The sequence below is a fragment of the Macrobrachium rosenbergii genome, chromosome 30 (assembly GCF_040412425.1).
Source record: "Macrobrachium rosenbergii isolate ZJJX-2024 chromosome 30, ASM4041242v1, whole genome shotgun sequence".
In the NCBI taxonomy this organism is placed as follows: domain Eukaryota; kingdom Metazoa; phylum Arthropoda; class Malacostraca; order Decapoda; family Palaemonidae; genus Macrobrachium; species Macrobrachium rosenbergii.
Genome location: NC_089770.1, coordinates 19,999,039 through 20,025,207, shown reverse-complemented (window position 1 = coordinate 20,025,207; position 26,169 = coordinate 19,999,039). Strand labels below are relative to the sequence as shown.

Here is a 26,169-nt window from a genome sequence, read left to right as displayed (position 1 = left end):
TTGTCACTTGTGCAATCATTCTTGGAGTCACACCAAACTCTTTTATTTTCCAATGTTAAGAAATTTCAAAAATATTCATCCATAGGCCCAGGAACTGAATTTTCTTCAGACAGGATCTCTCTGAGATCCATTTGTTCTTTTTATTTTACTATAGACAGCTTCTTTTTGTCCCAAAAGTGCTGTACCTCATAATGTCGCCCCTCTATTTTCATTACCTGCTTTCCATTTCTCTCTCCCTTTCACTTGAATGTAACTTTAGTCCAGAATCTATCTACATATGTATATATATAAATGGATGAGTGTATATATGTATTTATGTATGTGTGTGTGTATGTTCCACCATAACTTTCCAGGATTCAGAGGCTTCATAATTGTTCCTCTTCCTTGCCCATCCCAGTTATCAAGTGTCTGTTATTATTGCTCTTCCCGACTTATTCCAGACTTCGAGGACCGAATTATCGTTCCTCTTCCTAAATCATCTCATTGTGAGGGTCCTGTTGATATAGTGTCTGCCCTGACCATCCCACTCATCTAAAAGCCTGATTCATTAACCATCTCAGCTAACAAGAGCTTGGTTGTTGTTCCTCTTCTTCTTCTTCTTTTTCTTCTTCTTCTTCTTCTTCTTCTTCTTCTTCTTCTCCCCTACCCTTCCGTGTCATGAAGGGTCTGATTATCGTTCCTTTTCCCAGTTATGATTTATTTTATCTTCCTCAGCCATCCCGATTATCAAAGGCGGAAGCGAAGAGGACGGCGAAGAAGTCAAGAACGTGAAGGGCGGAGCAGCCGAGCACAGGCTGTACGCTAAGCTCATGAGCAACTACAACAAGCACTTTCGGCCCATCAAGAAACATGGGGAGATCACCAGAGTGTTCTTCGAGTTGTCTCTCTTCGATATTGTGTCGTTGGTGAGTGTGCCCTTTCTCTCTCTGCAAAAGGGACAGAAGGTCAGTGACGAGAGTCTCGTCCTTCAAGCAGATCTTTGGAATAATCTTTTTTTTTTTTTTTTTTCATCCTTCTTTGCTTCTACAAAGTCAGGTACAGTTTTTATATCGTGATTATGTAGACGCCGTGATTTCCAGTTATTTTATTTTCTGATCTTCCGACACTCGCTTGAAAGTTGAATTTTAGAGGCTCAGAAAGATCAGTTTGTATAAAATAAAATATTTTGGTCTTTTTCGTTTTTATTTCAGCATTATTAAAAAATATGTTTTATTTTTGTGTTCTAAAATCAACCTTCGGATTTTTTTTTAAATCCTTTTTTTAAATTTTCTTAGTGGTTCTGTCTCATAAAATCTGAAAACTTCTTTATTTTATCTGTGTGATAATATTTTCACGATTTCTGGTATTGTTAAAATGTCTTGATTTTCTGCCCTTTTGTAACCCAGTTCATATCATCTGCTTGTCGAACATTTCCAGTTTAATTTTTTTCCCCAATTTTCCATCAGTTTAAATCTCAAAAAGTTTTAATTTATATTCTCGTCATTTGTTTTTTTCATATTTAAATGTATAGTTCTGCCAGTATAGAAAAAAAATTTACCAGTTGCCAAATCTTTTATTTCGAATTTTACCTTATAAGCTGCTTGGAGAGCTGCAGATACTTTGATCATTATTTAGTCCATAATTTCAAAAGTATTTTTAATATCGACGTGTTAAAAAAAATTCCGTCGCTTACTTTCCTAATTCTATATAACAACGTCAACTTTTCATTCCTTTCATTGTCAGTTATTGCAGTCCTTCAAAGTTTCTCCCACACAAGATATGCAAAACTGTTTGTCCTCATTTTAAGACTGCATTAATATCAGTAAAGTGTTAGTTTTGTTTTATAATCGTTACCATCGTAGTGGTGTTTTATTTCAAATCATCTGATAATCTTGAAAAAAATACTCATATTTATTCTCATCATTATTATCAATTTTTTGAGAATATTGATGTCTCGAAAAAATATTCCAGTATTTTCATCAATGCTCTGAAATAGTGTTTAAACTTTCAGAAGTGTTCATTACTTTTATTTCTGACATTTTAATGAAAACAAAAGTACTCAACAGAGGAAAAAAATCTTTACCAAGTCCACTTTAACTGTGAATAAATTAAATCGATACCATTTTTCTGCTCATGAGTTTATGTTTTGAAACTGTAGCGTCTTCTGCGGAGCTCTGACCATTGAACCTCCACTTCAAAATGCCAACGTGGTGGGCATAATTATTATGGAAGCACCGCAGTAACGTAGAAATAGGGAAAGGACACTATAGTCATGTAACCTGATGGACCATTCAAACCACCAAAAATCTGTGACCCCTGACCTTTGACCTTTAAAGTTCAACCTTCATAAAGTTGATATGGAATTGCCATGAATATTTATCTTTCATGAAAAGGATTCTACCAGTATATAGTGGTATATGTATCATTTGTATCTTTGACCTTTGAATTTTGGCCTTTGACCTATAGAAGGTCAGCTCATGAAGATGTCAGCCAAGTTTCATGAGATTCTGCGCCCAAACCCTTGAAATATTTTCCTATCAGACGCGCTCACAACCGCATGCAGACAACGCTGAAAGCATAACTGCCTCGTAACTTTGCTGGCAGACGTAATAACATTCTTTACAACAAGCTCTAGCTATCTAAAAATAAAGTCAGATTTTATTCTTAACATACCATTGAAATCGTGGAACAACTTCAATTTTCACGCTGCCCTTGTCATGATTATAACTTTCTTAACAGTAAAGTATTGAAACATTTCAATTTTCATTTTTCATATCCTGTTGAGCGCTTGGAGATTTTTCGTCTTATTTTTGTAACTAAGGGTATTCCCCCCTTTCCTCCTCCTACACAGGACACCAGGAACCAAATCCTCATCTCGAATACGGAGATGATCATGAAGTGGACGGACAATTACATGCAGTGGAACCCGGCCGAATACAACGGCACAACTGTCGTCCGAGTTCCGCACAAAGACTTATGGATTCCTGACATAATCCTCCAGAATACGTGAGTTATGTGGTCATTATGAGTTTCCAAAGTACGTGAGCTGTGGTCATTATGATCCTCCATAGTACGCGACTTATGTGGTTATCATAATCATCCAGAATACTTGAGGTATATGATCATTGTAATAGTCACTGTAGCCCTCCAGAATATGTGAGTTATATGGTCATTATAATCCTCTAGAATACTTGAGTTATGCTATTATAATTCATCCAGAATACGGGAGTTATGTTGTTATTATAATCATCCAGAATACGGGAGTTATGTTGTTATTATAATCATCCAGAATACGGGAGTTATGTTGTTATAATAATCATCCAGAATATGTGAGTTATATGGTCATTATAATCCTCTAGAATACTTGAGTTATGCTATTATAATTCATCCAGAATACGGGAGTTATGTTGTTATTATAATCATCCAGAATACGGGAGTTATGTTGTTATTATAATCATCCAGAATACGGGAGTTATGTGTGCTTTTTAGTAGTCATTATGCTCCTGAATATGCAAGTCATGTGGTCGTGGTCAGTATAATCATCCAGAATACGTGAGTTATGTTGGTCATTTCATTAGTCATTATGGTCCTCCAAAATGTGCGAGTATGTCGTCATTATAGTCCTACTGAATACTTGAATTATGTAGTCATAATCATCCATTATAAGTTAGTTGTGTGGGCATTTTAGTAGGCATTATAGTCTTCTAGAATACGTGAGTTATGTTTTTATTATAACCATCCGGGGCATTTTAGTGGTCATTATGATCCTTCAGAATACATGAGTTATGTGGTCATTACAGTTCTCCAAAATACGTGAGTTATGTGGTCATTATAATCCTCCAGAATACTTGAGTTGTCCTCCAGAGCACATGAGTTATGTGATCATTATAATCCTCGAAAATACTTAAGTAAATGGTAATAATGGTCTTCCAGAGGACGTGAGTTCTGTTCGCATTATAATCCTCGAGAATACTTGAGTTATATGGTCATTATAAACCTCCAGAATACTTGAGTTATATGGTCATTATAATCCTCCAGAGTACTTGAGTTATATGGTCATTATAATCCTCCAGAATACTTGAGTTATATGGTCATTATAATCCTCCAAAATACTTGTTACATGTTCATTATATTCCTCCAGAATACTTGGGTTATATGGCCATTATAATCCTCCAGAATACTTGAGTTATATGGTCATTATAATCCTCCAGAATACTTGTTACATGTTCATTATATTCCTCCAGAATACTTGAGTTCTATGGTCATTATAATCCTCCAGAATACTTGAGTTATATGGTCATTATAATCCTCCAGAATACTTGAGTTATATAGTCAATGTAATCCACCAGAATACAGGAATCATACACAAATTACAATTTCTGAGAGTATGTTAGCCAGAGTAAATGTAATTTATACATTTAATCCTCTAGAATACATGAACCACGTGAGGAGCACCGTAGTACTCCAAAATGCAGGAATCAAACATAATTCATAAGGGAGTCATACTTATTAAATACTCCATCATGTATGAATCATGCAGGTATATGATTCCTGTAAGCCTTCTGATTATAACAGTTTCCTAAAATGTATGAATCATGCAAGTATTATATGTCAGAACACAAGAGCCACGCAGGCGATATCATATACCAGATTAAGTGAGTCATTCTGTATCTGCTGAATAATCCACTGGAGCATATGAGTCGTACGGGTGTTATAATCTTCCACTATACTTGAGTCATACAATCATAAAATCCTTCTTGGTGCAAAGGTTCACGCATGTTATAATCCTCCTAAGTAGTTCAAGCATGTGAGTCACGTGGGTGCTAAAAACTTCGGAACACTTTTTTTTTTGTCCTGTGGATGTCATCATCAGCAAGATAATACGAGTCGTGGAGATCTTATAATCGTCCAGAATGTGTGAGTTTTATGGGTGTTAGAATCCTCATAAATATCTGAGTCCTTTGGGTGTTATATCCCTAAAAATATATGTATGGATCATATCGGTGTATACTGATCCAAAGTACGTGAATCATGCAGGTGTGTTAAATGATTCATGAGACGCGAGTTACACCTGGTATAATCCTGCAGAAGACATGAATTATACAGGCGTTAATTCCTTTCGTATGTGATTCGTACGTGTTGCAATACTTTAGCATCCTTGAATTACAAATGTGCTAGAGGCCTCCAAAATTTGTGAATCGGATGACTGTTGTAATCTTCAAAAATATGTGTCCTACAAGTGGTATAATTAACCAGAATACATACGTCATACCGATTTTGTACTGCTCCAAATTACGTGAATCATACAAGCATTGTACTTCGCCAGAAGTACAATGGGTGTTATAATCCACAAGAATATGTTAGCCACTATAAGTCTATCAAAAATATCTGGGTGATTGAGCTGCTATAATCCAACAAAATGAGTCACACCAGTGTTATAATCAGCTATAATAGGTGAAATACACTGATTGCATAATGCTATGAATTATGATGGTGTTGTTTGTGTCCTGAAGGTAAGTACACAGATACTGTGTGGAAGTTGCAAAATCAGTAATCAGACGGTTTGGTCGATCCTTCGTACCGTTCACTTCCCGAATGTGGAATGCACCCTGTATAACTTAACCAGAAAATAAAATCTAGATTTCGTCTCATTTGGGATATTGACTTTTTTTTATTGTTGTTGTTTATGAACTGAGTGTAAGTGTTCGGCAATTTCCTTTCCTTGTGGGCGTTACACCGAATTTTGTCTTCTATATCCCTAGATTATTAGTTTCCTTATTGAATGTGGCTCGAGAATATTCAATCATGGTGTTTTAACTTATTTTTTCTTTATTGTCACACTGTTTTTACTACTGTGGAGGTAAGAGGGGCCCGAGGAATTTACAGAGCTCATTGGTTTCTTATCGTTCAAGATAGCCGTCCGGGAGATACTTAGTGCATTAGGCAACAACACTGCTAAAAAAAACTATGATATGTCCCTTCAGTGCCTTCACAAACAGCATTCACTATTACTGTTGTAGTAACACTGAAACAAGTACCCCCAATACAAAATTCATCTCTAGGAAGGTCATATATTTTACCATCAACTAAAGTGAGAGTAATTGTTGTCTTATACCACCACATACTTATTTCCTCAAGCATGCCTGGACATTTAGTTATTTCTTTCAACATCTTTTTCCACTAGCTACTATTTTGTCTTCCCACCCGAAAAACTGGGAGCTCCTTCGAACACCATTGTATCTTCCCATCAATCAGCAGGCAAACGTAGTCTCCATGCCTGTTCTCCACTTAGCAATCAACTTGAAAAGCTCACCGTTGCGTCTAATAACAATCCTCTCTTATCTTTCCAGTGCCCAAGCTGATTATTACAGCACCATCCTGAGCACAAATGCGATTGTGTTCTCCTCAGGCGAGGTGGAGCTCGTGTCTCATGGGATCTTTCAGTCCATCTGCTCCGTGGACACCCAGTACTATCCATTCGATCAACAAGTTTGTAAGCTAGACTTCTCCTCTTGGACCTACGACATGAAACAGGTGCATTGATTGGTTGTCGTTTGTTACCCATATTTTTATTCCTGTAGGTTGTAATTATGATCTATTAGTAGGTTACCTTCACGACCCTTGAAAGCACTACCAAAAGATATCTAAGAAGAGTCTGGAGAAATGCTTCTTCCAACTCTGTTTCTGGTACTTATAAAAAATTTCCTGGACATACAGAGAATTTCTTTTACCTACATTCTCTGCTATGTTATTTTTTCCCAATCTTAATATTTTAACTAAACCTTTCCTTTGATTTTCTGGGAAACTTTTCTTGGTAATAAATCATGGACCTAGGAAATTCATATATGGCCCTCGGTCCGTGATGTAGCAAAGTGCAAAAAATTGCTGGGTTTAATATTAAGTGCCTCTGCTGATCCAGTAGTCTTGGTACCACATGTGAAATATCATCTGATGATTGACTTAGGTCGCTCACTTGGTGTTATATGTTGTAGGAAACAGTAACAACCAAAGACTATAGGTTCAGTATGTGAGACGGTCCAGATGGAAGTGGATGCATGATGTTTCTAGGAGAGAAAGAAAATTGGTACAGGAAGTACCATCTTGGAATGGGTTTTGCACACACACACACCTCTATATACATACATACATATATATATATATATATATATATATATATATATATATATATATATATATATATATATATATATATATATATATATATATATACAGTATATATATAATTTTTTTTTCTCAGCTTAATCCCTAGTCAAGGTCTCTGTGTTTCATGAGCCTGGAACGGATCATCTTATGATTAGTTTTGGCAGATTTTTACAGACGGATGGCCTTCCTGATTCTAACCCTCCCTGTTTATCTGAGCTTGTCAATGCACACCGACACACACACACACACACACACACACACACACACACACACACGCAGATTGAGTGGAGATAGAGAAGAGAGAGAAAAACAACAGACATGAGTGTTATTACACCGTCAAAATATATATACACATATATATATCATTATATATCTGAAAACGACTTTCTCGACGAGGTAATCTTCACCCCACTGAGGAGAAACCATTCTCTCTCTCTCTCTCTCTCTCTCTCTCTCTCTCTCTCTCTCTCTCTCTCTCTCTCTCTCTCTCATATGTCATTGCTATAGAGCCTGTCACTGCAAGAGGCTTCCTTTATAATGCTAGAACTGTGATCACCGTTTTGTTAGTAAGTAGACAAAAAAAAGAAAAAGCCTTGATTCACAAACTTTTTCATAGAGTAGTAAAGTCAATCATGGCGGTTGTCTCTAAATAACTCTAGTTGAACAATAAATCGTAATTCGACAGTTTTTTTTTTTTTTTTTTTTTCTTTTTTTTGCAGAATATGTGATGAAGCTAATCATTATTTTTTGCTCTATAAGATCGTTTGAGCAATATAAGTAATAGTAATGATGATGAAGAATAAGTCAACAGTTACTTTGTATTGGAATATATATCATAATCACTAAAATAATAATAATAATAATATTTGTAGGAAAATGAACTTCTATGAGACTCATGAAAGCTCGCAGAGTAAGAACTTTGTGACATGCACTGAATATTTCCCGTTTGAAAGAGAATCATTTAATTACAAATATGATGGTTTCCTTTTTTCCAGATCCAGTTAGTCCCAGGTCCAGCCGATTTGTCAAAGTACAATTCTAACCCAGCGTTTTTCCTTGAAAATTTTTTTGTGACGTCACATGATGTTCACAACCCCTGCTGCGAGCATTTGATTTCAAGTAGGTAACGTCGTTCATTTCGGACCTGTCTGTCTACGATGAACTCACTACCTGGGGCACAAATAGTGGGTGGCCTAGTGTGGTCCCCTCTCTAGTATAGCTAAGTTGGGCAAGTTAAGTTCGTCAAGTTAGGTTAGGTTGAGTCATTGAAATCTAGGTTAGATTAGGTTAAGTTATGTAGTTTAGGGCAAGGTAAGGTTATGTTTGGTTGGGTCTGCTAAAGCTACATAAGGTTCTCTAAGGTTGTATAAGTAATATTAAGGTAGGTATGGTGGGGTTAGTTAGGCAGTGTTAGATTAGGCGATATCTGGTGAGATGGGGTTAGTTTTTAGGCCAGGATGTGTTGGTCACAATTTTAGGTTAGGCAAGAGTGAGGTTAGTTTTATGCAAACCTTCAGGAATTTCCTAAGCAAGCCGAAAATGTGAATGATTTCACCGTTCTTACCAGCCATCTGTCTACAGCCAATTCCAGCTAATCGTTATTCAAAAATTAATAGTTTGTTTCTACATTTCGTAGTTTAATAGGCTGTTTCCATATCTCATAGTTTACTTGTTTGTTTTCACATTTCATAGATTAGGAGGTTATTTCCACATTTCATAGTTTAATAGGTTGTTTCCATATTTCACAGTTTACTAGGTTTCTTCCACATTTCATAGTTTGGTATGTTTTCCAATTTCATAGTTGTTTCCACCTCTCAGTTTACTGGGTTGTCACTACCTCTCACAGCAACTAGGTTGTTTCCACATTTCATAATTCAACATTGTTTTCGCTTTCCGTAGTTTACTGTTACCCCTGTTACCTTTCATTCCTTTTTCATCACACAAAATAATGACCTCCTCTTTACGTCAAAAACTCTGTAACAAGTCACATGCTGCAGTAATTATATTTAATTGCTATTGTGTAATGTAATGTTGGTGTCGAATGACAATATCTGTTCAGGGCAGCATTTTTTTTTTTTTCATTTTTACCGTAAAAGACGTATTCGCGCAGATACAAAAACGTATACAATTACAACATTAATTTACAACTTTCCTGTATTTCAGCTTTAACCTTCACGATTCAGTTACAGAGGCGCACGGTCTTCTCCCTCTTCTTCTTCATCATGCCAGGAATTCTGATCAATGTGTGCGGTGAGTTTTCTGGGTGCTTTGAACCTTTGGCAAGAAATGCATCTGATATCGCAACATGTCCTAAAATTGTATGCTTTTTATTAGTGCGTATTGACAGAAGTGTTCGTTGGTGCTTTATAGCCCTATGTGAAATAAGAGAATTAAGTGAAATGATAAATATGTCAAGCTTAATTTTAATTGTATTATGAAAATGGAAGATCCCACCTTGATGGAACAGCGCGAGAAATACGTTAGGTACCTCAATAACAATAATGGGTCACCAGTGGCGATCTTTGTTCGGGGCGGTGGACGTAGGACAAGACTTGGTTTTTTTTATTTTCTGCTTCCAGAAGTGAGAAACCTCTCGTTTTGTTTTCATCTGCCGTCCGTCTTTTCTGCACTCGACGTACGAGATCTGTTAACCATTCTCATTTTCATCCTCAGCCTTGATGGTGTTCTGGCTTCCTGCTGATTGCGGAGAGAAGGTCGGCCTTGGCATCAACGCCCTTTTGGCCATGATTGTGTTCTTGATGGCTATGACAGAGAATCTCCCGCCAACAGAAAAACTCCCCCTGGCAGGTAATGGCTTCTGAATGTTATTTTCCTCTTTTTCGTGACTCTTTTAACTCTGACAAGAATTAAAGAACTTGAGAGAATGTGTGATGTGTAGATCCCTAAGTGCCATTGTCTCATTTCGACAGGTGTTTATTACGGGAGTTGTATTTCCATGATTGCCGCCAACATCACTGCCACTGTGTTCGTCCTCAGTGTGGACGGGATGGGCTTGAAAGGATACCACGTTCCAGAATGGCTCCAGTATGTAACAGAAACATTCTCTCTCTCTCTCTCTCTCTCTCTCTCTCTCTCTCTCTCTCTCTCTCTCTCTCTCTCTCTCTCTGTACACTTGAATAAGTTTTACTTAGTGGCCATCTGTTCAAGTTCGTCAAATTTCACGAAAGGATAAGAAAACGCATATATCTGTATATTATATATATATAAAAATATATGTATAAAATATATATATAACATACGCTACCGGGGTCTAAGCGATGTCAGGCAGGGCAGCCGATCGAGACTACAGGTCTACCCCAAAGCCAAATCAAAAGTCCTTCAAAAAGAAGGCATCGTGCTTACCCCATACAAAAATGGGAAAAAAGCACGTTAAAAGAAGAAGAAGAAGATATATATATATATATATATATATATATATATATATATATATATATATATATATATATATATATATATATATATATATATATATATATATATAATTGCACAATTGCCCACACTCATAGTAGGTTCATCCACATTTCCACGTTTCAACAGTTAAAATAAAATTTGGGCAGTTAGACCACCTTGATGTTATTTGTTTTGAAGTAATGCACTGTTAAGGGAAACAGCTTAACATTGTGATACACACACACACATATATATATTGTTACGAAGTGATCAAGCACCTGGTTATTACACAAATAATAATACCAAAATGTTACCTCACATTGACCAGATACTTGAAACCTCATAACAAAGATGTTTGACTGAATCTCTAAAGGTACAGTGATCCAATAAACTTACTTATCACTTGAGAAAATCAATGTAACTTTATCAAGTTATGGGTGAGGCAACAATTCATGTTATATCCAGACTAGTGTAAAATGGGTATCACTTCAACAAACACTGTAGCTGTCTCTCTGGTTCTATTTTACCTAGATAAGTCTCAGGTGAACAAACAGATACATCACTTACCTTGTACACATTCATTAATGTCTGTAATTACTGGTGGTCAAAATGAAACGCTGTGTTTTTAAAAAAAATTTAAACAAACAGGTTTATTTCTAAGTTCAAAAGTCATATGCCGAGTTCACAGTCTTAAAAGGTTTACTATTAATTAACATCAGTGTAAGATTTAAGTATTTCTTAATCAAGTTTAATTCACAAAACTTTAATTTATTAAGAAAGCAATTTGGTTAGGTAAGATTCAAACCATTAACTATCACTCAAGTTTTTTAAACATATACATGATTAATTAACACAAACATTCACCAAAATATTACTGACTGGAGTCCACATAAACATTCTCTAAAATCTCAATAACAAGTAGGCACTAACAAAATGTTAAGAAATTACCAGCACAAAACTTTGAAACACAGTAATTATAAAATTACAGTAATATGATAACATAGACACATAGGAATGAAATATGTAAAAATGGAAATATACCAACCACCAAAAAATATGCTTAAAGATTATATCAATCTTTCAAAAGATTACTTCACTTTAAAAAAAAGAAAAAGTTAAACTCACGTCCTTCTAAGACTTTCTCATAGACAACGCTGCCAAGTCACAAAGACCTATACAAATATATATAATTAGCAGCAAGACACATTAGAACTCACAATAAGAGATATGTTCATCTTTTATCAAAATAGTAATTCTCTTTCACCTAGAACATCACTTTAACTCTTAACATAACAAAACCCAGTAATCACCACATTACCTTTTGTAAAAATGTACCATCACAAGCTTTACACAACACTTGTACAGCACAAATACCTTGGATCACCTCTTATAAGACGAATACACTCCTTGGGTGAATTTAACAAAATTTTTACCAATATTATAGTAACCAGCAATCAGTAACTGAGAGAGAGAGAGTGAGACAGGACCTGTTGCCAGGAGCCCCTGATCCTAACTGCCTGACTCTGGATCAGCACTGCACTTTTAACTCCAACAAGCCCTCTCAGAATGCATGATACATAAAGTATATATACATTCATACAAGTATACATGTATGTATGGAATACATACATGGCTGGAGCTTCGAGCGCCTTATCTCTTATCTGTGATAGACATTTGCTGGGACACTTACACACTTGAACAAACAAAAGGAAGTGCTTTTAGACCCAAAACTGGCTGGCTGTCAACATGTCATCTCCAACTCTCTTACTGTTCCTCATTCCATTACTCAGTTTACAAAAAGAATAAGCACAGACACAGCTAATAAACATGGGTTAGACACACATGATAAAGGCATAATAGGTAACTCGCCGATTGGCTGACAGCTCATCACGATAGGATAAGAGGGCTTAGCTTCCTGGACCCCAAACAACTGAGTAAATACAGGATGTACCTAAGTGATCTGATAAGAATCTTAAAATATCTCTCCCTCTCCACAACTTGCTAAGAATTCGTCGTTCATAACACTTTGTATACAATCCCATATGTTAAACAAATGGAAAAAACATATCAAGACATTGTAAGATTACATGATACACAATTTATATGTACGAAAAAGACATTTTAAAATTACATCTTCACAACAAATGACGAATCTGCAAGCAAATCATCAAAATTTTTGCAGAGACATATAAACACTTGTAAAATGGTTATATATATTGTAACACCTTATAATAATATATATACATATATATATGTGTGTGTGTGTGTAATATATATATAATATATTCATATGTGAAATTTTGTCTCTTAATATTCACAAATATTAAGCTACAAACATCGTTCTATGCCAAATTACACCTTGGGAATAGCTAGCACCCAAGGGGGATTATAATTGATAAGTGTTAAGATACTTATCAGTTAGAATAGTGAATTTGGTATTAAACACTACATATATATATATATATATATATATATATATATATATATATATATATATATATATATATATATATATATATATATATGTATATTATATGAGTATGTATGTATATCTATGTCTTTTATATATATATATATATATATATATATATATATATATATATATAAAACATAATATATATATACACATATGTGTATGTGTGTGTGCGAGTATTATATAATATATACATATATTCATAAAGCTACAAATGTCGCTTAATATCCAATTCACGCTACTTTGGGAATATCGCCGATGGGGAATTATCACCGAAGGGGAATTTTTAAAGTGATAAATGGTTCCTTTTATCACTTTAAAAATTCCCCTTCGGTGATAATTCCCCATTGGGGATATTCCCGAAGTAGCGTGAATTGGATATTAAGTGACATTTGTAGCTTCGTGAATGTATATAAATTACGGTGTGATAAAATATATATATATATATATATATATATATATATATATATATATATATATATATATATATATATATATATATATATATATAAAATACCAGGTGTTTTGAAATTAGAGCCCCCCCTCCACAGAACAAATGGAAAGTTATGAAGTTTTTTGCTATAGCCTATCTCCAAGTACATTATTTTAAGTTTCTATTAAGCTATTTTTCATTTTACATTTCTTGTATTTTCAGACTGAGTGAATCAGAGAGGCCAGGGATGCTGGCGCATCCTTCATTTCACGTTCTTGGATAGCTAAATACATAAAAGAGATGAATCCTTTGTTAAAAGACACTGGAACAAAAATCCATATGACTGTCATCGTGAAAAGAGTGAGAATCTTGGAAGGCCTGAAGTCCTTTCTCAGGAGTCAAAAGACATCATAGCTGAGGCAGTAGATAGACCAAGAAAGTCTTTACGTAAATTGGCGCTTGAACTAGAAACAAAAAGGGGAAAGAAGAGAAGTTATAGCGCTGTATATCGTGAGTTGAAAAAATCTGATATCAAGCCATTTCATGTTATCAGCAAGCCCAACATCACTCAGCAACAGAGAGAAGACCATGCATGGTTTTGTGGTTCATTTCTTAAAAACTTGGATGAAGCTGACTTTCTCCATGTTGCCGCATCGGATGAATTCTTCATTTACACAGTCAGGAAGCCAAATCATAAAATTGACATCATTTGGGCTGCAAAGTTGAATGATATCAGCGATGACGTGCGCTATCGCCAAGTTGTGAAATTTCCTGAATGTTTGGGAATTTTTCTGTTTCACAGCCAAACGGTTAATGTGGATCATCAAAGAAAAAGGACAGTCATGGAATGGCGAATACTTCAGAGAAACTGTGCTTACTGGTGGAGCATTTCCTTTCCTCAAAGATCCTGAAAATGTGTTATCTGTTGAAGAAGTCACATTTTTGCATGATAAGGCACCATGTTTCAAGGCTCTTCAGACACAGGAGCTGCTTTGAAACAGTGGTATCTATTTCTTCTAGTCAAGTGAATTTCCAGGTAGCTCCCCTGACCTGAATGTGTGTGAAAACATTGGTAGTATCTTAAAGGATCATGTTGAAGCACGCACAGTGAACTATGATGGTTTACCAAGCCTCGACGACCTGCGAAGAGAAGTGACTGAAGTGCTCATCCACATGTGACCCACCACAGTCGACTAGCTACCATGTACATAATTCTGCTTAGGTCTGCAAAAACACAATGGCTTCGAACAGAACGTGCCTAAATCGCTCTCCCTTGCTCGGGAATTCTGTTTAGACCCTGTCCGTTGTAGTAAGTCAGATGTCTAAACTTGTGTGTGTGTGTGTATATATATATATATATATATATATATATATATATATATATATATATATATATATATATATATATATATATATATATATATATATATATATATACACACACATTGTTACTTGGGTCATTTGGGTGATGAGTTTGATTATTAATTACTGTGATTGATGCAACCTTGCCATACCAAAGACCCACTTAATCCTATCAATTAAGGCTGGAAATTACCCCAAAAGACTGACAGTTAACTGAATTAGATTAGGTTGCCAGTTGGAACTGGGTTACTGAATATTTTGATTTACTATTGACTAATAAATTAAGTATTCCCAGTGACCACCCAGCCAGTCCAACACAATGGATTTTACCAAGGGAATTTACATGTGCCAATAACAGCTCTCCAATTCAACCCCTTTCGGATACGGTAGAATCTCCCTTACGTTAACTTCTGTGACACAACAGCTGATAGCTCTAGTACTGCTCTCGTAAGTATTTTTTCTAGATTATTAAAGGGTATTCCTCTTCCAAACAATGGTATGATCAGGTCTCAAGGCTTGCCTGAGGACTACTTATAATTGACCTCTCCCTAATTCTTAATTACTGCAAGTGGAATATCTTATACAATCTCACTAGGCAACACTAATTATACTTCGTATACTCAACTTCATATTACAGGAAATATGGTTCCACCAGGGTCTTTAGTCAATGACTAAGAAGGGGGAAATTAAAAGGAAAGAAATACAGTGGGAGAAATAGCAAAGGAGCGGCGAGTAAAGGTCATTCTCAGGCTTACCTTCACGTAGGCTGCTTGTGCACACTTGTAACGGACGCCCGGGGTCTGTGAAAAACACGTAACGTCGGTTCCACTAAGAAAAAAAAAAGGACAAAGGACAGAGTTAGCAGGAGCACTAACAATGGTGCACCCTGTAGGACTGCTTGTTTCTCTCTGACCTGGGACGACCTGTGTTCTTTGAGGGCTTGCGTGTTATTTTCCATCCACCCCTCCATAGCCTCCGGCAGTCTGAAAATGACAATAACATCGCTGATACACAGTACAGAGAAAAGTAATGCTTAAGGACACCCTCAATAAAGGTGGCCTGGTGAAAACCTCCCTGTTGGGTAGGTCTCTAATACTAACATATAAGCTGTTAGGAACAGTTGAATTTTGAAAACAACAACCAGCCCACTTCCCTCTCTACTTTCTGCAGAGAAAGCTTTTTCCTGGCTTTGTCTTTCTTTTGCTTTTGATTATATTTCTACTAAAATACTTCAGAGAGGTCGAACAGCAGAAAATTTATAAATTATATATATATATATATATATATATATATATATATATATATATATATATATATATATATATACACATATATATATATATACATACATATATATATATATGTGTGTGTGTGTGTGTGGGTGTGCGTGCATGCCCACGCTTGTTTACTTGTATATGATTATGTGAATAAATATGTTTTAGCAAAGTGTTGGTTACATGTGTATAATCACAAATGTCTTCCTCCAGTTCATAAGCCACTGAATTTAACCTTTGTTTTTATCCATGCAGGGTTGTTACTCTCTTTGTGGCGAAGATCACTTTTATCCAAATCCCTTTCATGATTCGAGAAAGTTGGGAATTAGACGTGAGTTACATATTTCCTTCCTGTAAGTTCGAAAAACTGATAACTACAGTGAAATCGTTAAATGAATAAATAAAGAACTAAAAGGTTAGTAAAGAAAGAAAATTCGTGCTTACTCGCACCTTCAGAATAAATACTTGTCAAGTGATTTTCTTTTCAGGACGACGACCCCATACCTGCTGACACTGACGCCACTCAGCAATCCCCTGTGGAGGTGTTCACTATAGAACAAGATGGCTTGAGCCCACCAGGTTTCAACCCTCCTCCTCCTCCTCCGACCAATTACGGCCCTCCTCCTATTAAAGAGAAGAAGAATTCGAAAAAGGGAGTCAAAGGATCTAAGATAAAGGTGCTGCCTTTTCAGAGACATGAGGAGGAAGAAGAAGAATTCGACTACAGTACCCTCAAAGGTAATGTGGATTTTATGTTGATGACATATACTTACACCAACACCTTTCCTCTGTGTTTATTCACACTATCAAACCAGGTTTTACAGTGAGAAACCTAGCCCAACCCCTTTTTGTTAGTCAAATTCTATGCCTTGCCAGACAATGATGAGAAGTCGGGTATCAGATTCTTGGTACACTTGGTAGCACTGAAGTGGAATGAAGCAAAAAGATCCTTACATTTAAGGAACATATCCTCCTCCTATGTGCCTGCCACCTTTCACAGTTTTAAGAAAGCATGCCTATCCTTTAGGGGGGGTCCTCAACCTTTCACCAACATTTAAGGAGAGTATCCTACTCCTTCCCCCTCAAAATAAAGAAAAGTCAGATTTGGCAGCTTTATGCAGGCAGAAGAGGATTCAGTCTTGCTCATGGTAACTACCAGTCTCCATTGATCTTGCCTAGGTATGCATGCCAAAGATCTCATTGTACTAGCCAATGGGTTGGTCCTGCTGATGTACCCAGCCGCCCTCTTCCGGATAGCCTGCTTGCCACACAAGTAGAGGGCATTTTAAAAGGTGGTGTAAAAGTCGTGCTACACTCAAAGTTATCCCTAATATTATTAGAACTGCATGCTTGAATTAATAGGCCTTGGCTTCCCAACTCAAGGAAAACAGCTCAATTTGATAATGAATTTTGCTCTCTGAGATCTGCTAAGATGAAGGTAGACTATACAGAGAGAAGGGATTGTCTTTGTAGTCAAGAATCCCCACATTTCCATCTGTGCCTGGGCAGTCAGGTACTCACTAAGGATTCTCTCATTAATAATCATAACTTGCACCAGCTTTTGATTACAACAGGTGAATTCGCTGCCCTTGTTTATTAATAAACTTAAGCTTGCCAGGAGCGAAAATCCAGTAAGTTATGTTCATCATAAATGTGATGGCTCCACTTTGCGACTTTACTGGTGTCTTGAATCCTAAAGTAAATAATAGAAGAAGAACCAGCTTGATTACGAACTTCTTTTTAAAAAGATGATGATTTCCGGTCTTCTCACTGCCCTGTTTATTGTTGAACTTAAAGCTCACCTGGAGTAAAAAATCTTGCGAATTGATTCTACATTGTATAAGCAGATGGCAAATCAAGAGACTGAATGCTCTGTGTTTCCCATAATAATTTTCTGAAGGCTGTCAGAGACTGTGCAAATCAGTAAAGGAGAATATCTCCACATAAATTCAAATCGATGTTCACAATGGTAACAGAGTGAGTGCACAATGGGACAAAAAAAAATGCTACAGGTCCTGTGATGCAAGACTTACCTTTCATCCAAGTGATCTTAGAATGGAAAACAAAGAAATGCCAGATAATAAATTCCATGGAATTTCTGCTAAAATATTAAGGTTTTAGATTCTAGTACTCACTCTTCAAGTGTTATGAGGTGATTAAGCTTTGCTGGTCAAAGGAAGCTGTCTCAAGATTTTAAAGATTCTAAATTTGTGCAACTCTACCAGAGTAGGGAATTCAGAAATGCATAGCATTGCAGGTCGTATCTAGACTACAGTGACTTTGAGAACACATAATCTCCTGAGCCAGTGTGGCTTTTGACCTTCCCATTCTACTGTAGACATATAAATGTAAATTAAAGGCGAATACAAGAAAAATATTGTGACGTGTGTATGCATATCTCACAATATTTATAGGCCTTGTGAAGCTTTTATACAACGATAAGTATAAGAGAAATCTTTCTAATATTTGACAATGCAGATTGTCCACCTAAACTTTTAAACATTTACAAAATCATTCCAGAGGGATATGAAAGCCAAGGCATCATATGATGAAAAAAAAGTCAGATCAGTATGATGTAATCTGGTGTGAAGCAAGGATGTGTGCTAGCACCAGGCCTCTTTGCCATATATGTTTTTCATATTTGTTACATTATGAATTTGAGGATAATGAGGAGAGAGCATTTTTTATATTTTTAGAATGGATAACGGAGTGTTAAATATTAGAATGATGTAGTCCAAGACAAAAATCATTGATTTAAGGTGACAGATTTCGTCTTTCCAGATGCCACTGCAGCATGCAATGCTTTATCCTTGGAAAACCTACTTAACTGTAATTTATCAGAGGCATGCAGGATCTTTGATATGAACATTATTTTTTTAAAAATTGCAACAAGATTAGATCAGAAGAAAGATTTCTATGTGGATGGTGAGTTGACTGAAAATGCTGATAATGTATGCTACCTTGGCTAGTATGTCTTCATCAAACATAACATAGTACTAATAATTTAGCACAAGGCCCCCTATTAAGCATTACTATTCATGGTGTGTAAACAATTTTCACTAAATGGAGTCTTCTCACACCTCTGTCTCTCTTTAGCAAACAGCCCCCTTTGACTCTGTCTGTATAAACTTTGGCTCCTTGTTAGAGAGTCTAGATCAGCAAGATTACTCGCAAAGGTAAGTGTTTAAAATGTTGGGGTGTTATCCTATTTGTTGTACAGTTCAGAGGGATGGCCACCTGTACACATCAGCGCAAGAGATTTAATATCTTTCATCATCACTGCTTGGCAAAGATGCTTGGGATAAACTGGCATCACATAGTGAAAAATTTGGAGGGTCTGAATAGGTCCAATTCTAATTCTCTTTATAACCATATAAGTCAGAAAAGATTCCACTGAATAGGCCATCTTAAAAGGATGGATGACGGTTAAAGTCCAAATGTAAATCTGTACATAGAGATTCAGAGAGATACAGAAAAGTTAGGAGACCTCTTTTGCGGTACTCCAACTCTGTAAAGCACATGTGATCCACTGTATATAAAATTGTGAATGTTGGAAGAAAGTGCCTAGGACCAAAAAGCTCTGGAGAGAGAGTTAGAGAGCGTTGTGTTGTCTTAAGGAGATTTATTAGACAGTATAAGGTGGTATGCAACCTTTCATCAGTATTTAGGGTGCCTTATGCTAAATGTTTAGTATTTCGATCTATTTTGTTTTACTGTTATCAATTCACAAATTAATCAAACCATATTGCAGGAATCCATAGTTTTAAAGAGTTTCAATCTCCTAAAGAGCGATCAGAAATTTACCAATTTTTCGTTCCAGATCCATTTGAAAAACGAGCACTTAAAGCCTTGGAGTCTCTATGTAAGATGATGAAGAACGAGGACAGGGCAGAAGCAAAGAAAGAATTAAGATCCAGGTTGGTTGATGAGTGGCAGTTTGTCGCTCGCGTCCTGGACAAGACATTCTTCATCTTATTCACCACTGTTTGCTTCCTCTTCAACGTCTTCATTCTGACCTCCTCTCCCTTCAGGGAAAGGTTCGATTACTGCCCTCTCGAAACAGAAGGTGCCTGTGATGGCATGACGTTCGATCAGATCAAGAGGATGACTATTGACATGGCCTCCAGTTTCCATATTACAGGAAGTGGTGGCATTAGTGGAGGAGGAGTTGGAGTTGGTGGCGGGCACTAGCAAGTCAAATCGTCTTTGGGAAGTCGTCCCTGGGATGTTCTCTGTAGCAGGAAACTGCAGTAATGAAAAATATGAGACTATGATTGGAGGTCACACGCTAACGGTTTTTCTCTTACTTCTTTTACGTGAGGTATACTTCCTATTGTTTGCCTTACACAGTACACTTTGGGGCATAGTTGCTCAACATTTGCTCTGTAATTGCCCCCCAAGTGCTCAGATAATTGATTTGACACTGAGGATATAAGTTGTACAAATGGAAACTCATCCCCTTTAATATGGTACTGTAATCGGTATAGTAAGTTAGCTAATAGTGATAGATTTATAATGCATATGATGATTAACTTCATAAACACTGTGCAGCACAGTGCCACACAAGTGTTTGCAATTCCCAGTTTGTAAATCACTGCCTCATAGAGCAATGAAGGTTCTCTGCAGTGCTTCTACAATTTTTTTCCCTGCATGAATTTCTCAAACCAGACCCATTAGCTTAGGAAATTAAGTGGTCTGGTTAAATTTAGCAACTTGAGAAATGTAATTAGGGTTAAAGTCACCGTTTAGGTCTTTAATTAACCAGTTCACTTTCCTCCATCTTTCAAGGCAGTGACTTGTCCATGCTTTAGTGTTTAGTTCCGTGATGTACTCTTCATCCTGTGATACTGACTCAGTTTCGATAGCTTTTTACTTTATTGCCTTTTTCTGAACGTCCTGAAACTGTCTCATAGTTTTCACATGGGGAGACACCTCTCTGTCCATCTCCTTGGTAAGTAAGTCATCTTCAACTCATGTTTTGAAGATTGGTTCGGTGTTCAGGTTTTTTGTCAGTGTGAATTTTTTGGCTTTGAGGGTATCTGTTGCTTGAATGATTTTGCCTTGTTTGCCTTATTATCAACCCTGAGGTTCAGTCCCTCCTCTCTAATCCCATGTTTAATTTTGTATTGACAGACTCTACCACAGTATAGCTTTTTAGACACACGCCTTACGTTATGAATCCCCATGCTGGCCAAAATTCACTTAACTCGTATAGTACTTTGCTATCTTTCAAAGTCTTATCATCTACTAGACACTTCGCGTCTTTTTCATGTTTTTTCCAACTTTATCTTTGTGTGTTGCCGGTTTGTTGTGATGGGTTTTCTATAACATCATTGATAAGCAAAGTAATTACATGGTACACTTTCCACAAATGCCTTTAAAGCTGTAATCTCTCTTCACTTGTGATGTAGGCAAATACTCGTATATGTAAAAGTGTAGACATACTTAAAAGTTACTCAAATAGCAAACGTTATTGTAATATCATTATCTCTGGACCACATACGGTACTTTGTTGTCCAGTTATTAGATCTGCACTTCAGCTGAAAGGCTCAGCGTCACGATCTTAGAAGTTGGCTCTCGTGTTCATGAAGCTAGTCAAATACAGGCACCGAACGTGTACTATATTTTCATGCCTTACTCTCAGAGACTGATGTTTTAGCCCTTTTGATGCAACTGGAAATGGAACACAGAACTTGAAGCTGTGACTTCAACGATTTGTTGCATATTTTCTTGTTTTTGTTAATTCCTGAACAGACTTTGGTCGAATTAATTCCTCAGACTGGCTTCGATTTAGTATTGTCTAAAACTGTATGGTGTAAGTTCTATTTACCGTTTTTTGGTGTTTGCCATCAAGGAATGACATACTTCACCTAAAGACACTGAAATATCATTTGTTCTGTAGTCTTGAAGCCGTATGGGGCAGTTTATGAAGGAATTAGACAAAATTTTGTGTATTCTAAAGTTTTTCAGATTACCTCGTTACTCAAAAGTGGCGCATTAAGACATAATCATCCAACCTTCATGTTAATACAATAATATGTAGACGTCCTACAAAAACTTTTAATGAAATCTCGCAGACTTTTCTTAGAATATTATCCACGGTGGATGTTCAGCTGCTGTAATTTAAGTTAGATGCTTAATTTGATTAATTACGGATCTCCAGGTTATTGATTTTTACTTATAGAACTCAACGTTTTCTTTTCTAGTGTTACTTTTTTCGCTTTTAGTGATCCGTCTTTTCTTTATTTATTCATTTTTTGGTGCTCCAGCTTTGGGTTTTGGTTACATTTTAGTGTTCACTATCTTTAGTTAGCTTTTAACACGCATTTTTTTTTTTTTTGGTTAGGTTATAACGCTTCATATATTTTTGTTGGTTTTTGGGGCTCCACCTTTCTTGGGTACCCTCTAGTGTCCAACGTTTTTGGTTATCTCCCAGTGTTCCACAATTTTGGGTAGCTTTCGGTGCTCAACCCTTTTTGGGTACCTTCAAGTGTCCCAATTTTTTTTTTTTTTTTATCTTCCAGTGCTCCACAACTTTAGGTCGTTTTTGGTGGTCCACCTTTTTTTGGGTACCTTCTAGTGTCCCAACTTTTTTGGTTATCTTCCAATGCTCCACAATGTAAGGTTGCTTTTGGTACTCCACCATTTTTTGGGTACCTTTTAGTGTCCCAGTTTTTTTTTTCTTTTTATCTTCCAATGCTCCACAATTTAAGGTAGCTTTTGGTGCTCCACCTTTTTTGGGTACCTTCTAGTGTCCCAGCTTCTTTGGTTATCTTCCAATGCTCCACAATGTAAGGTTGCTTTTGTTGGAGCTCCACCTTTTTTGGGTACCTTTCAGTGTCCCGTTTTTTTTTATCTTCCAATGCTCCACAATTTAAGGTAGCTTTTGGTGCTCCACCTTTTTTGGGTACCTTCTAGTGTCCCAACTTTTTTTGGTTATCTTCCAATGCTCCACAATGTAAGGTTGCTTTTGTTGGAGCTCCACCTTTTTTGGGTACCTTTCAGTGTCCCGTTTTTTTTTTTTTTTTTTTATCTTCCAATGCTCCACAATTTAAGGTAGCTTTTGGTGCTCCACCTTTTTTGGGTACCTTCTAGTGTCCCAACTTTTCTGGTTATCTTCCAGTGCTCCACAGTGTAAGTTTGCTTTTGGTGCTCCACCTTTTTTGGGTACATTTTAGTGTTCCAGTTTTTTTTTTTTTTAATGCTTCACAATTTAAGGTAGCTTTTGGTTCTCCACCTTTTTTGGGTACCTTCTAGTGTCCCAGCTTTTTTGGTTATCTTCCAGTGCTCCACAATGTAAGGTTGCTTTCGTTGGAGCTCCACCTGCTTTGGGTACCTTTTAGTGGCCCAATTTTTTTTTATCTTCCAATGCTCCACAATTTAAGGTAGCTTTTGGTGCTCCACCTTTTTTGGGTACCTTCTAGTGTCCCAAACTTTTTTGGTTATCTTCCAATGGTCCACAATGTAAGGTTGCTTTTGTTGGAGCTCCACTTTTTTGGGGTACCTTTTAGTGTACTAGTTTTTTTTTTCTTTTGTCTTCCAATGTTCCACAATTTAAGGTAGCTTTTGGTGCTCCACCTTTTTTTGGGTACCTTTTAGTGTCCCAACAGTTTTGGTTATCTTCCAGTACTCCACAATTTTAGGTCGCTTTTTCTTCTACACGTCTTTTGGATACCTTCTATGGTCCCAATTTTTTTATTATCTGCCAGTGCTTCACAATTTTAGCTAGTTTCTGGTGCTCCACCATTTTTTGGGTACCTTCTAGTGCCCCAAATTTTTTTTGGTTATCTTCCAATGCTCCGCAGTTTTAGGTAGATGTTCGTGCTCCACCTTTTTTGTGTAACATCTAGTGTCCCAACATTTTTTATTATCTTCCAATGCTCCACAATTTTAGATAAGTGTTGGTGCTCTACCTTCTTTGAGTACCGTTTAGTGTTCTGTATTCTTTTGTTAGCTTCTAGTGCGCCACCTTTTCTGAGTAGCTCCTATTGTTTCCAGCTTTTTTGTTTAGTTTCTTGGGTATCTTCTCTCGTCCTACCTGCATTGTTTTGTTTTTGAGTTCCACCTTTTATTTGGTTAGCTTCTAGTGTTCTACCCATTTTTTTATGTGTTCCACCCTCTTTATCTTTCCTTATGTTCCACCTTTGTCTGTACTTTTAATTCTCTTGATTTTTCAAAACATTCCATCCAACTGCAAAAAAGTTCTTAAGTGTCAATCTTGAGTGAGTTTAGTTATCTCCTGATTCTTTGTTGCATGTAGAATCTGATTATGCCTTTGTCACTGGAAAGTCTTCTCGCAAAATTTACAATCCCAGAACTAGACAGTGGTCCTAAACTTTAGTACACTCACTCATTCAGGTGTGTCCAAGGCCTCGTTGTGACCCAACACGCCTAATAAACCTTCTCTTGGGACTGACTTGAATGTATGGATCCCTTGCCACACTTGTCCCACGTGTGGGTAACGTTATTACTACATATATTTTAAGAGGATTTCTAGTAGGTGTCAGCACCGTCAGCTGTCAAGAAAACCAAATGGTATCCAGAAAAGAAAGCAAAAAGAAAAAAAATCATAACGCGGTCGTATCACTTCAGAGAATTCGGATTGTTCGATCATTGAGGTTAAAAAAACAAAAGATAGGTTTTCTTTTACTTCGTCCTTTTCTATACGTTTGATTTTTTTTTTTTTGGGGGGCGGCTTTTCATGGTTGGAAATGTCATCTTTCAGAAAATATTTTTTTCAAGTGCAGGGTGGGACGGGCAGCCTAAAACAAAAATACTAGATGTATTTGGTGATTAGGAGAGTGGCTCTTCTTTAAACTGGGAAAAAGATAAGGAAAACGAATATTGTTCTTCGGTTATATGTGTAGCACGGCACAAACAGAGCAACCGCACCGCAAGATGTCTTTGTAATGATTATTCTTGTTGTGGACAGCCAGTCACAATAAATTATAATTCTGTGGTTTTTCTTCAATATCCTTCAAATGGAATTTAACCTTTCTCATTACTGTGGAAAAATGTGGCCTTCATTTTCTTGAACAAGAGGACTGAATCTATGACGCTTTGTTTACAAGGTTTTTAAGATGAGATTTAGACCGATGGGACTTCAAACGGCCTCATGAGACCCATCAACCAGTCACATGCGAAACTTGGCTACTGCTATGTGACCGGGACCGTAAGACGCCTTAAGGCTGTTTCACACCGGATGCGATGCTCAGCTCCAAGCTATGGTATCCATGCTGCGGCACGTGGCTTTCAATTGCTGGCACTGTTTTATGCGAGGCCGTTCACACCGGGTGCGAAGCTATGCTACCGATGTCTGCGACATGGCGTTCATAGCTTCCAAGATTGCCGGGCGCGCCGTTTTTGTGGACGTAGCTCGCCTCGCACATGCGCAGTTGGGTCTCACAGCATATGTTCCCGCCTCATGGCTTAAATTTAAATATACTGTAAGTGTTATATTAACGTGTAGGTATGAAGTATACCTAAGCAAACTTACTCCAAGTAAAATTTTATTTCCAGTAGCGCGTGGTCACTTATTATTATTATTATTATTATATTATTATTATTAGGCTATTATTAATTTTTTTTTAAACAGGAGCACTTTCAAATGGGAGAAGCAAATGTCCAAAGAATATACATGATTTCATAGGTTAATACATAAATTAACTGTAAATATTCCAGTAAAGATGAACAGATTAACAATAGGTACTTACATACTTGCTTGAATTGTTCGCAGATATTCATATCTTTCGGTGTGAACACACGCATAGCGAATATAGTTAGCATGGCTCCTTAGCATAGCGTAGCGCGCTGAGCATCGCAGCCGGTGTGAAACGGCGTTTATGGCGGGGCTTTTAAGTGAGCGCTTCTGTAATTACAGCTTTTTGTAGAAGTTTCTGTAGTAGTTTTTAATCATCCATTTACCCATGTTGCGTTCATTTTATCAGACCTTCGTGTTTATGCTTCAAGTTTTACGTGAGTCAAGGGGACTTCGAGATGTTTTCGCTTGTGTTAATGTTTTACCTAATTCGTCTTTTATTGCGGTGTTCTAGGGTTAGAAATACACTCTGAAA

General features: G+C 36.7%; 1 protein-coding gene across 1 annotated transcript; it reads left to right on the top strand.

Annotated features, from left to right (window-relative positions):
* The first annotated feature begins 417 nt into the window (after positions 1–417).
* Positions 418–20,774, top strand: LOC136854830 (neuronal acetylcholine receptor subunit alpha-10-like). The gene is made up of 11 exons (XM_067131367.1): positions 418–905; positions 2,831–2,985; positions 6,330–6,513; positions 8,139–8,262; positions 9,307–9,393; positions 9,817–9,951; positions 10,074–10,188; positions 16,352–16,427; positions 16,585–16,834; positions 18,878–19,021; positions 19,917–20,774. The coding sequence occupies exons 1-11, from the start codon at positions 810–812 to the stop codon at positions 20,285–20,287; spliced, it is 1,737 nt and encodes a 578-aa protein (XP_066987468.1). The 5' UTR covers positions 418–809; the 3' UTR covers positions 20,288–20,774.
* The last annotated feature ends 5,395 nt before the right edge of the window (positions 20,775–26,169 follow it).

What these genes read in the sequence shown, in the direction of transcription:
- LOC136854830 (XM_067131367.1), top strand. Translation starts at nt 810, where the DNA reads ATGAGCAACTACAACAAGCACTTTCGGCCCATCAAGAAACATGGGGAG. An exon ending in GGACCTACGACATGAAACAG is followed by an intron (nt 6,514 to 8,138) that starts GTGCATTGATTG and finishes CCTTTTTTCCAG; the next exon opens with ATCCAGTTAGTCCCAGGTCC. An exon ending in CACGTTCCAGAATGGCTCCA is followed by an intron (nt 10,189 to 16,351) that starts GTATGTAACAGA and finishes TTATCCATGCAG; the next exon opens with GGTTGTTACTCTCTTTGTGG.